General features: G+C 30.3%; 1 protein-coding gene across 1 annotated transcript; it reads left to right on the forward strand.

Annotated features, from left to right (window-relative positions):
• The first annotated feature begins 239 nt into the window (after positions 1 to 239).
• Positions 240 to 4,499, forward strand: LOC101210015 (annexin D5-like). The gene is made up of 6 exons (XM_004140391.3): positions 240 to 1,435; positions 2,636 to 2,781; positions 2,873 to 3,091; positions 3,306 to 3,521; positions 3,816 to 3,905; positions 4,240 to 4,499. The coding sequence occupies exons 1-6, from the start codon at positions 1,264 to 1,266 to the stop codon at positions 4,432 to 4,434; spliced, it is 1,038 nt and encodes a 345-aa protein (XP_004140439.2). The 5' UTR covers positions 240 to 1,263; the 3' UTR covers positions 4,435 to 4,499.
• Positions 4,500 to 12,418: the final 7,919 nt, after the last annotated feature.

Here is a 12,418-nt window from a genome sequence, read left to right on the forward strand (position 1 = left end):
TGGCTTTGTCAATATCTTCACGGGCATGTTGTTGTTCATTTGATTGGTCGAACATGGCAAGGTAAGGTAAATAATATTTTTGAATTTGGACCGTTCTGTTTTGACTATCATAATATCTCGACCGTTGGACCAATTTTTTACTATTTTGACATTAATACCCTACTGTTGCAAGACTACCTCATCCACTATATATATGTGTCTTCCCTTCTCATTTTTTCATCAACCGGAAACACAAGCTCTCTCATTCTCTCTTGATTTATTTCTTTCTTACTCTATCCCATTCTGTTTTTTAGGGACTGCTTTTTTCTGTTCCATCATAAATACCTTACCGTTGCAAGACTCCCTCATCCGCTATATATGTGTGTCTTCCCTTCTCATTTCTTCATCAACCGAAAACACAAGCTCTCTCATTCTCTTCCTTCTGTCTCTCGTACTCTATCCCATTTTGTTTTTTAGTTTTTCGAGCAACTAAATACCTAGCAAGTGCTGGTATATTGATTGGTTCCAGTGCAGTTCATGCTGACGAATTAGAAGTTGTTTTATCATAGGGATGAGACACTTTATATTTGTTTTCACATTCAAGCAGAGCCGTGAAACTTCTTAAAAAGAGCAAGATCCGTGACTCGGTCATTTTGTTAACGTGATTCTATTTTGCAGGTTTTCCTACTGCAATACTTAGCTCCACCGAAGTGCAACAACATTTTTGTGGTTGAAATCTCGTATATTGGATACATATATCATACCAAAACAATTATAAATATAAAAGGCCATGGATGAAAATTTAATATTTTATACCATGTCGATTAATCTAGTCATTATACATGATCTAAGTTGCAAAAATTTTGTAGTGTTCACTTACCAAACACTATAACATACTTTTCAAGTTGAAAATTAAAATTTACCTTAACACCAATTTACTTCATATTAGGGTTTATTTATTCGAATTAAAAGCACAATTTTCAACATTTATTATACGAAGTACAACACTCTCCCATTAAACCTAGTATATTACTAGCATAGCAAAGAGACGTATTCTCGACAAAATATAGAAAAAACACCTAAACTCTCAAGTAGTTCTTTTAAACAAATGCCTAATTGAAAACTACTAAATTAATGATTGGAAATAAATGCCTAAAAGAATGGATTGAAAACATTCTTGTAAAGAAATGGGAGAAAATTATGGGCAAACAATAGAAAGAGTTGCCGAGTAAGAAGGAGAGAAAAAGGGTTAGAATATATATTTTTTCTTCAACCCTTGTGTTTATGTTCAACTATGTTTCAATTTTTCTCTCATTTTATTGCCCAGAAAAACCCATTAACACCTCATTATTGTTCCAAATTCAGAAAAGAAAAAAGAAAATGTCTTCATTGATTATTCCACCTATTCTTACTTCTCCACAAGATGATGCTGCCCAACTTCATAAAGCCTTCAAAGGTTAGAATTTAGATTTTGTGTTTTTCTCTTTCAGAAATTAATTGATTAACCAATTCAATGCTTTTGTTTAATGTTCTCATGTTTGAATCAAGATGATGAAGAGTTTAGAAATTTTAATTTCGTTCATAGTAAATGAATTTGTCTCTAAAACGATTATGCAAATGAAAACTCTGGTTTAATATTATTGAAAAAACAAACGTTGATTAGTGTTGTGCCATGTAGAAAGAAAAATGTTTTGCTTAAAGAGAAAGAAATCTAGGTTTTTTCTTGGAAAGAAGAAAGAACTCCACCACGTAAAACAAACCCTTATAATCAAATTTTTTCTCTCTAATATATATATACACATAAAAAGTATAATGATTTTAGAAGAACTCAATAATAATAATTATTAATATTAATTTTCAATTGAAACTTTAATTATATATAAAAATGTTTTTTTCTTTTTGTAACATCAACACTTTAGTTGTAATTACTCTATTTGTAAATAACTAAACTAAAGTTTGGTTATCGGTTTCGTGGTCTATAACTTGATTGTAGAAACTTTAGAAACTCTACGGTTATATATGAAAGTTCATATATATTTATGTTTGTGTATATATTTGATGTTGATATTTAAGGAAGTATGGGGTGTAATAACATCTATGAAACAAATAGGTATCCAACATGAAAAGATAGGTTTTTGACATTTTCAAAATAAATATTCGATCGTTAAAAACAGTTTATTGACACTATAAATGTTCCATTATTAATATTTTTGTGACAGATTTTCAATGTCAAGGTATATGCTTATTGACAGAAAAAGCCAACTTTTTAAATATTTGTTGACATTGTAAATTTGTCATATAAATTTGTCTTTAGATTTCAAGTAATTAATTACATTTTAGTCTCATACACAATCCCAAATTCATAGTTAATGAACTCATCTTGTAAAAGAAAGTCAAAGAACTTTATTTAGACATAAAACTCCATGGAGCTATTCATAACTAAATAAATATACAATGAAGCTACTTGACAAATAATTTGAAGTTCATGTATATGTATTAGATATATAGTACGTTGCTTTAGAAGTTTAAGAACCAATTAAATACATATTTGACTATACTGATAATTTAATAATAAAAAAATAATTTTTATTATGGTTATTTGATCATGACTTAGCTTACTTAGAAAAATTGTTGATCCATATGTGTGTATATATAGGTTTTGGGTGTGACAATGGTGCAGTTGTGAATATTTTAGCACATAGAGATGCAGCACAACGTTCTCTAATTCAACGTGAGTATAAAGCCATGTATCACAAGGACCTCATCAAACACTTGAAATCTGAGCTTAGTGGCAACCTTGAGGTGAATATATTTGTATACTTTCAATTTAATTTAATGTCTAGAATAAAAATAATTGAATAATATTTATGTGAAATGTTTTTTGGTTTTTCAGAAAGCAATTTTATTATGGATGTATGATCCAGGAACTCGAGACGCAGTAATAGTAAAAGAGGCATTAAGTGGAGATACAATACATCTTAGAAGAGCCACAGAAGTATTATGTTCTCGTACTTCAACTCAAATTCAACACGTAAGACAAATTTACTTGTCTATGTTTCAATCATATATTGAACATGATATTGAAAAAAGTGCTTCTGGTGATCACAAAAAGGTTCGTTTCATTCATTCACTTTCTTTTTACAATATATTCTTGCTTTTTGTTATCTCTCTGATCATCATAAACATTGATAATTAATAATAATAGTAATAATATTGTTGTTTACTCCACTAATTTGTTTCAATTATTGCTCAATGATCTTTTAGTTTGGGGTTATATATATGTTGGAAGATGAGTTTGTTTTATATAATTATTTTTGGATATGCAGCTGCTATTGGCTTATGTAAGTAAACCAAGATACGAAGGCCCAGAAATAGACAGAAACATAGTAGAGAAAGATGCAAAAACTTTGTATAAAGCAGGAGAGAAGAGATGGGGAACTGATGAACAAAAGTTTATTCAAATTTTTAGTGAAAGTAGTCGTGCTCATCTTGCTGCTGTTGCCTATACTTATAAACAATCATATTCCAATTCTCTCGAAAAGGTACATTATGATTACATTTTCAATATTTTATGTTTCAATCATAATCAGCTTCGATCTGCTTCATGGGTGTGTAGGTAACACACTATTGTTGAAATCTAAATCTAAATGTCCATTCTTATCTTCTTTTTACTTTTTGTTTTGATGTATTATTTGTTTGATTGGTGTACGTACATGTTAGCCTTTTGGAACACAAATATTTTATTTGATCAGTAGTATGTAGTTAAAGCTATATTGTAAGAGTGTTTAATTTAGATGAAGGGTTTAAAATTAAGGGAAGGCCATAAACTTTTGCAGGCAATAAAAAGTGAAACTTCTGGTTATTTTGAGTATGGCCTTTTAACCATTGTGCGCTGTGCTGAGAATCCAGCTTTGTACTTTGCAAAGGTATTGCTCTATATAACATATTCTTTCTTTCTTAAATAAATTACTTCTTACATTTATTTTGCACATTCAAACTTCCTTCTAAATGTTTTTATCTAACCAAATGAGTCAACTATACCACCTTTTTGTTTTTTGGGTCAAATTCGTAACAATTTCACTCGTACCATGAAAATTTCTTCAAAATTACACTTAGTTTTCTCTTATATGCGAAGACTTAGACTGACTCTCAAACATGTATTAAGTAAGAGATGGTAAAATGTTTGGAGATAGGTTCAAGTTTTAAAGAATTCTACTCATTGAGATGGTTGAATACACATATTTTGTTTGAGTATGGTAGGTTTTGCATAAGGCAATGAAAGGCATGGGAACAGATGACTCAACACTGATAAGGATAATAGTGACAAGGACAGAGATAGATATGCAATATATAAAGACAGAATATCAAAAGAAGTATAAGAAAACACTCCATGATGCTGTTCACTCTGAAACATCAGGCAGTTATAGGGACTTTCTTCTTTCCTTGTTGGGCTAAACAAGCTTTCAATTTTCCTCAAACCCTCTCCACTTTTTCATCGTCACAATTTTGCTCTTGCTTGTTCCAGATATTGAACTTATTTATTTGTTAATTTAAATATTTTTCTATGTTTTTTTTTCTTTTTGTGTATATAAGTTTTTCTGAGACCCAACTCTTTATACATTATTATTAAAATAAATAAAAACTTTTTTTAATAAGATTTTTTCTATGGCAAGTTACAATCACTTCTTGTTATTTGTCAGCTTTCATCTACTTCTACCTTTGCCTGAAAAATTAAACATATAAAGAGTGAGTATAGACATATTACTCATTAAGGGACCCACTGCTATAACAACAACGTGTTTCTTTGGAAGAAAATAGGTGAATGCAACAACAACGTGTTTCTTTGGAAGAAAATCGGTGAACATCGTGTGGATTTGAACACCACACTGAGCTAGTCTTAGGTTCTTAGTAAAACAAAGAAAGCAAAACCTTTCTACGTTGTTAGATGTTCTTGCTTATTAATAGTTTTTATCTTCAAAACCATTTCACAAAGAAACTAAGCAAACCATATAATAAAAGAAGTCATTCAAAGAACAAGTTATTCAAAATCAGTATGGGAATAAGCTAAGCAAAAGCATAGAAAAAAGGACTAAGAGCTTCTAATTCAAACTTTCTGCTCGGAACACGGCTTGAAAGTGTAAAGTTGGCAACAAATCCATCTAAGATGAAGCAGGTTAGGAATTGCCTCTTTCTAATGCCATGAAATTTACAGCATGCTGCTACTCTTTTCTTATTAACCTTTCCGTTTGCTAATATTTCCCTTCAATTTCTACGGTATGTTTCTATTATATTTTCTAAGACATGTGAATTCTTATCAAATTTTAAAAATAAAAATATTATCAAACGATAAGAAACATGAAAATGGAAGTATGAATGGAACGCAAGAACGCAAGTGACTATATTTATGATAACACGAAAGTCAATCATAGCAAACTTCATGATTATGGTCAATATTACAATTCAGTGATATTTTTTAAACAAAATTGTACCGATATATACCTATTGAAAGACTGACAAAAAGGTATTTTTGAATCTTTTTTAAAGTTAAAAAGACCATTTTAAAAGCTCAAAGACATTTCAAAGTATGGAGACATTTTTTATAACAAGGCAAAAGCAAATTAGAATAAAAGGCATAAACATAAACCTCTGAAATCGAAGCGCGTGAGGGTGCTGCAATGGAAATTGGCGGGTGATTATACCTTAATTCCTTCCGTCTTCGTAAAACCTTCAAACCCTCTTTGATACAGCTCTTAGACATGAAGTCACTGAGAAATATGGAAAGCACTTTCTCATTTCCTCAAATCTAAAAATTATGTTAGTTTATATAAATGATTATACATAGTAGAGTGTAACTAAGTCAGCATTAACAAATTATATAATATGTTCCACGAAGTTTGTCTGATTGTTCAACAATGATATTTCAATAAAATGTTCATGGAGAAAGGGAATAAGTACTGAGTAGGGGAGGGAGAGGACCCACAAAGGTAAGAAGGTCCTACGTGTCAAGAAGTGGGGCCGGAAAGGCAGTATTAAGTAGGAGTGATAGTGTGGTCTCAAGTCTCAAGTCTCAACTCAATGGCCACCCACACCCACCTCCACTTTCTGCTAATGGGTCCTCCACGGCACCATCTATTTTTATACCCTTTTTTTTTTCTATTATTAAATTATTCCCTTATTCTCCTTTTATTATCTTCTTCTGTAGGAAGCTGCAATTGCTCTCTTTAGGGATAAAAATAACGTGTTCATAACTACACTTCCTTAAATGCAATCATTAACTAACATAATACTAGAGATGGGAAAGAGCCCGAACCGAGCATTGGAGTTCAGAATGGAGATGGGGCAGAGGATTTATTAAACAAGAAGACATTGGAGACTGTGAGGAAAGTGGGTTTAGAAGATAGGTTGACTTGCAACCCGAATTCGGGGAAGCTTGTGGGATTGAAGAAGATGAGTAAAGTTTCTTGGGTTTGTTCGAACTGTGGGCATAGTGAGGCGCAGTGGTGGGGAACTTGTCAGTGCTCTCAAATGGTTGGGACAATGAAGCAGTTTTCAGTAGGGAATGATAGTGGAGGAGGGGGTCGAACATAGCTTCCAAAGCAGGTCACTAACGTGAATCCTCTGCGGTTAACATATGTGAACCGAGGGATCAATACTCAAGATTGGAGACTTCCCTTGTAAGCTATATTTTGCAACTTTATGTTCTTTTATCTCTCGTTCGTACTAAAACATTTCTCAACCATAATACAACCGTATAAGTCAAGAGAAATAGAAAGGTAGCGAAAGTTAATGGAAAATAGTTACATTATTCACAAAGATCTAAAACAGATGGGTTACGTAATAACTCACCTACTGTGTGACAGTAGGGAAAATGCGGTCTGTATAAGCCGTATCTCCTTCTAATCAATCTGTATTTTCTTCTATCAATCATCAACTCCATTGGATTTGTAAGGAGAATCCAAAGCACCGTGTGATATAAAGACTTTCCCCAACTTTATACGTGAAGGGGAAAGGAGAATTAATTTCTAACCTCTTCATACGTGAGGTTCAAATTTCTAACCCAAAAAACCCATATGAAAAAAGTACATATCATTTGACGTTTAAAAAACATCAAGAATGTCGAATTTATAAAAATTCTTGACATTTTAAAATATTAAAAATTTAATAGATATTATTTGATGTTTTAAAACGTCAATAACGAATACATATTAAAAAGATTGGATGTGTACAAATCTTGAAAACTCTCATAGAACAGAATCCAAATCTCATTCATAAGTTTTTTATTTATACATTTTCCACTACAGTTGAGACTCCATTATTGCACGTTTCAATTGCTCATGGCCACCTTGAGTTCACTAAATAATGGGGATATTGAGATTATTAGAGCTTTGTTGGAGAAGAACACTAGTGCTTGCTTGGTTCAAGATCTTAATTTGTGCACTGACTGGTTAAAGTTGATGGATCTGGTTAATTATTGTCTTATAATAAAGGACAGTTATATTTCTTACTATATTTCTTTCATACTGTCTAATTGTTTGAATATGTCTCACTTCATGTGGTTGGCCACCAATCACCAAAACGTACAGTAGGAGGGATAAGAAGAGAATTGGAGCCTAAACAATATGGTTGTTAGGAAAATAGGGTAAGAAGGGAATTGCAACCTAGAGAATATGGTTGTTAGGAAAGTCGAGGTCCTTGCACCAGTACTTGATAACAGTTGTTACTTGTTGAATCATTCTTGTCCTTAATGAAATCAATTTAGAAATTTCAAGCCAATCTTCCTCAAGCGAGGGATCAAGAGCGTGTGGTTGTATCAAAGACCCATGCAAATGTGTTTTAAATGAAATATATTACGAACGTGCAAGTGGCTAATTAATCACGTAGCATATCAAGGAAGCGTTTTTTGTATTTTTTATTATGAGTTTGTGGACATTTTCTGTTTTCGAAATTGTTTTATACATTATAAATATTTTGCGGGTTTGTTCTAATATTTTTTAGAAAACTCATTATTATATCTGTATTGATTAATCATAAATTAAATTTATTCTATCAACAATTACTTAAATATAATAATAAATATAAATAAGCTTCTAAAAAAGAAAAATCATAATATTAAAGTAATATAATAATTTCTCCTTGCACACTTTGTAACTCCCCCCTCTATATCTCCATTTTCCTATCTTGTTCATAATGTGATTGGAAGGAAATAAACTATATATATACATTTACACATAAATTAATTTTAAGTGCCCAAAAACTCTAATTTGCATATATGTAATTAGAATAACAAAGCAGTTGAACTCAACAAACCTAAGAAACAATGAAGAGAGTAAAAGTGTGTGATTTAGATTGTAATTGTATTGTATTTTTATTTCCTATTGTTAGTAAACAATTTCAATCTCAACATGTATAAAAATCAAAATTCGTAAAAGAAAATACAAAAATTAGTGATTACCTAATTATTAGAAGAGATACAGTCCTCTTTTGTAGATTTGCAAAACTGGTGTTGTTAACTCAAAATGATTTGATTGTGAACATTTTATAAAGAACTAGTTATGATTTTGCATGAGATGTGAGTCTGCAACCAAAGAACATAACTTGTTAGAATTTTGCCATGAGATGGGAGTGTAAAGATAAATTGGGCATTAACTAGAAAAAAAAGATATGGGCAAAGAGAGAAGCAAAAGGATTTTCCACCCTTAGTCTCCCTTTTAATATAATAAAAATGGAGATATAATTTTGGAGCATTTTTAAAAATAAAATAAAATAAAATATTTACAAGTTATAGCAAAATTTTGAATTCTACCACTAATAGTCTTCTATCATTACTGTAGCATATCAATGACTATCGATGATATAATTTGCTATATAGATCGTAAAATTTACTATTTTAAAACATTTTCTTTATAATTTTTTAATATATTATGTTATGTGAATAGTAGATTTTTAGATATTAATTATATAGATAAAAGGGAAATTTTAAAAAATAGTAGATTTTACAAAATATCTACGACCTATAGCAAATTCTATCACCGATAGTCACTGATATGTTATTGTAATAGAAGACTATCAGAGATAGAATCCAAAATTTTGTTATAGCTTCTAGATAAAATATGATATTTTTTTCATTTTAACGTTTATTAGTGATAAAATGTGGTTTTTTTATTATTAATTATTGATCATAGTGTCTTTTTTTTATATATAATCATTTTTTCCATTAACTTGATTTAGAAATTTTAAAAAAATCATAATCCCTTTAAGATTTTAGATTTAGATACTATATAGATTATTTTTTATTGTTTTAACATGATTGAGAGCTTTCTTTCAAACTTGATCTAGAGATGGTGATTTTTTTTAATTTCTTTATTAAGCAAGCTTAGATTTATTTTATATTTTTTCATAGCCCTTTTAGATTTTATTGAAATAAGAGTTTGATTAGAAGGATTTTTTCGTGTTTTGAAGGAGGCATTTTGAGGAGTTAGACGTTCTGATGCTTCACGTTGAAGCTAGGCGACACGATGAAGGAGACTGCAATCAAAAGCAAGTTAGGCGTTTTAATGGCTTAATGCGAGATGAAACTAGGCATTAAGAGTTAGAAATTTTCTGAAAATTTTCCTAATTGAACTTAATTAGTGAGCGTCAAGGTTAAGGTCAATCATGACAAAAAAAAAATATTAATTAACCGACGTGTAGCATTTTAAGTAGAAGTTAGCGATTTAAGAGTACTTAAAGGGTGACTAATCCAACTTATGATTAATACAACTAGAAGAAGAGTACAAAAGTTTCCTTTCTAGAGTTCCATGTTGTCTTGTAATGTTGTCTTACACGTTAATGTTTATGAGAAATATGGTTTTTTTAAAAAACTTTTATGTTATGTTCAAGTTAAAGTTTCATGTTTGATGATTGTATGCTATGCTTGCAAGTAAACCATTAGTCTTATTTCTATCAATGAGCTGGCTATTATGTGCTTATATTAAGTAAATGCAACCATGTAGAAACAGATTGCATGGCGGAATGGAGTTGGCCAATGCGTAAAATGAGCTTATTAAGCTTAATGGCCTGAGCAATGGGAAATGAATCAGAAAATTCTATCAATGAACCAGATATTGATGAAAAGGTCATCATAGTAGTCTATCATGAGAATGGTTCATGTTCTTGGCTAAAGGAATATGAAAGCTAATGTGTGATTTTTAATTTATTGAATGAGGTGTTGAAGCTTGTTCTATGAAAATGATTTTACGTATTTTATGTACCAAAATGTTTTCCAAAAATATCACTCACTAAGTAGTTGATTTATGGTTTAAGTTTTATTTCCTTCAGGTAACTAGGCAAGTTACTACGCGTTAAGGTGTGAGCAAGGCATTTAAGTGTGAAGGTGTGCTAGGGTGTTTTAAGCTTTATTTTATTGTTCATATATTAAAGAAAGTGTATAACATGTGTATTTGGAAAGCATAATGTTAAGTAGTAAAAATGAGGAGTTTGATATCTTGCATTGTATATTTCTTTATTACCTAGTAATTTAAGGTTCAAGCTAGTTTTAACTAAGTTATTTCAGTTGGAACAAGGTGATCAAACTAAAGTTCAAGGACTTAAGTTGAGCGTTCTAGAGTTTCTTTTTAGAGGCGTCAGGGCTACTCATGTTGTGTCGCGTGCCGCATCGCGAGGTTCAATATGCTTTGCGGAGCAGGGTGTGACACTTGACACCAAACAACCAATCGAATGGCAATGACGAACTTCTCTAAGTCTAAGGGTAGGGAGAAAACTTCAAAGGGGAGACAGCCAGCGGCAAAACTTCGATTAAGGGTAGGGCTTTTTCTAATGACAACAATTTTTCAATTGATTGAGGTTTTATGAAAAATTCATCGAAATTGGAAAGGTAAAGGGATTTCGAAAGATAATTAATTGGTTTTTTTTCTTGATGGGCTTGAACTATCAAGAAAGATTTTCATTGATCGTTGTTTTCCATCCAGAAAAACAATTTAAAAATAAATTGATTTTTTCCTTAGTGATTCATGTAACACCCCGAGTTTAAGAGGAGGACATGAATAAATCGGTATCACATCTAACTGAGAGGAATTCTAGGATATGAAAGTAATGTTAAGAAAGATTTAAAAGAATCAAAAGTTACTACTTATACTAACAAGGTGCAACTTTCTTTATCCAATCTCTTTCTCACTTTTCAATCTCTCTCCTTCAATTTTTTTTTTGATGAGTAAGGGTTTATGGTTATATACAAAAGTTGTTAGAGTATATGAAGTATATATAGTATATTATGCAGTTCATGCTTCGAAAATTTTTTAGGGTATATAAAAAATATATAGTATATTGTGTACTTTGCGATCAACAAATTAGCGTATATGAAAAAATATAATATTATGTAGGTATATGAAAAATATAAAACGTGGAAATGGAAACATGAACAAATTAGTTGAAGGAGATGATCGAAAAAATCATTCACTGTAAGTTTTATTGACTGAAAATTTCAACAGAAAATTAAACCTGAAATTATATAAGTCAAATTTTAATAAACGTAGTTAATAATATGAAAGAAATATGCACTGACTGGATAACTTGAAGGAGATGACCGGAATAAGAAAGATAGAATAGAGAGAGATCGAAAAGGTGATAAATCAGACAGCTAAAGTGATTGGTGAAAGGCACCAAAAAGGTGGACGGGGATGGTGAAATTAGGAAGCCGAGAATGAAATTAAGTCGAGAGAAATTTGTTAATTTTGTAGAAATTCTTTAATATATTATTACCAATTGACTCAATTTTATACCATATTTAAATTGGATCTCTAATAAATAATATCTTATATTTAAATGAAAATAATAATATTTATTTATTTAATATATTAAATAGGTAAGTTATAAGATACATAACAAATGTGATATAATATAATTATGGTATTATATTATATATTTTTTCAAAAATAAATATTATTTATAATTAATGTGAATGATAAAATGGTCAATAAAAGTCTTGAATCTTATTTACGAAAATAAATAAAAATTTGAGATATTTGTGTAAAATCATATGTAAAGTAGGTGTTTTTTCTAAATATTTTTTATTATTTGATGGGCAAAGCTCAAGAATGCGATGACCTTTTTGGATCAACTTTTTAGTCCTACATTTTAAGGTCATCAACAAAAGAAAAGTTGCTTTTGCTTGATGGCCAACTTGTGTCAACTTAACGTTATGTGTTGATGGGCTATACATGTAAGACTCGTTTCTAATCTGAATATAAGAATTTAAAAATTGGTTAAATATTTTGAAAATTTGCATTTTGGATAAGAAGAGGTGTTTCGAAATAAGACTTCATGTTAAGAAGTAAAAGTTGGCTAAGAATTAAGAAGTTGGAGTTTAATTAAATTTGGAGAAAAGATGAAGAGATAAAATCTTTTATGGTTAATTATAAGTTTTTGCAATTAAGAAGTTAAT

Source organism: Cucumis sativus, chromosome 5 (assembly GCF_000004075.3).
Source record: "Cucumis sativus cultivar 9930 chromosome 5, Cucumber_9930_V3, whole genome shotgun sequence".
NCBI lineage: Eukaryota > Viridiplantae > Streptophyta > Magnoliopsida > Cucurbitales > Cucurbitaceae > Cucumis > Cucumis sativus.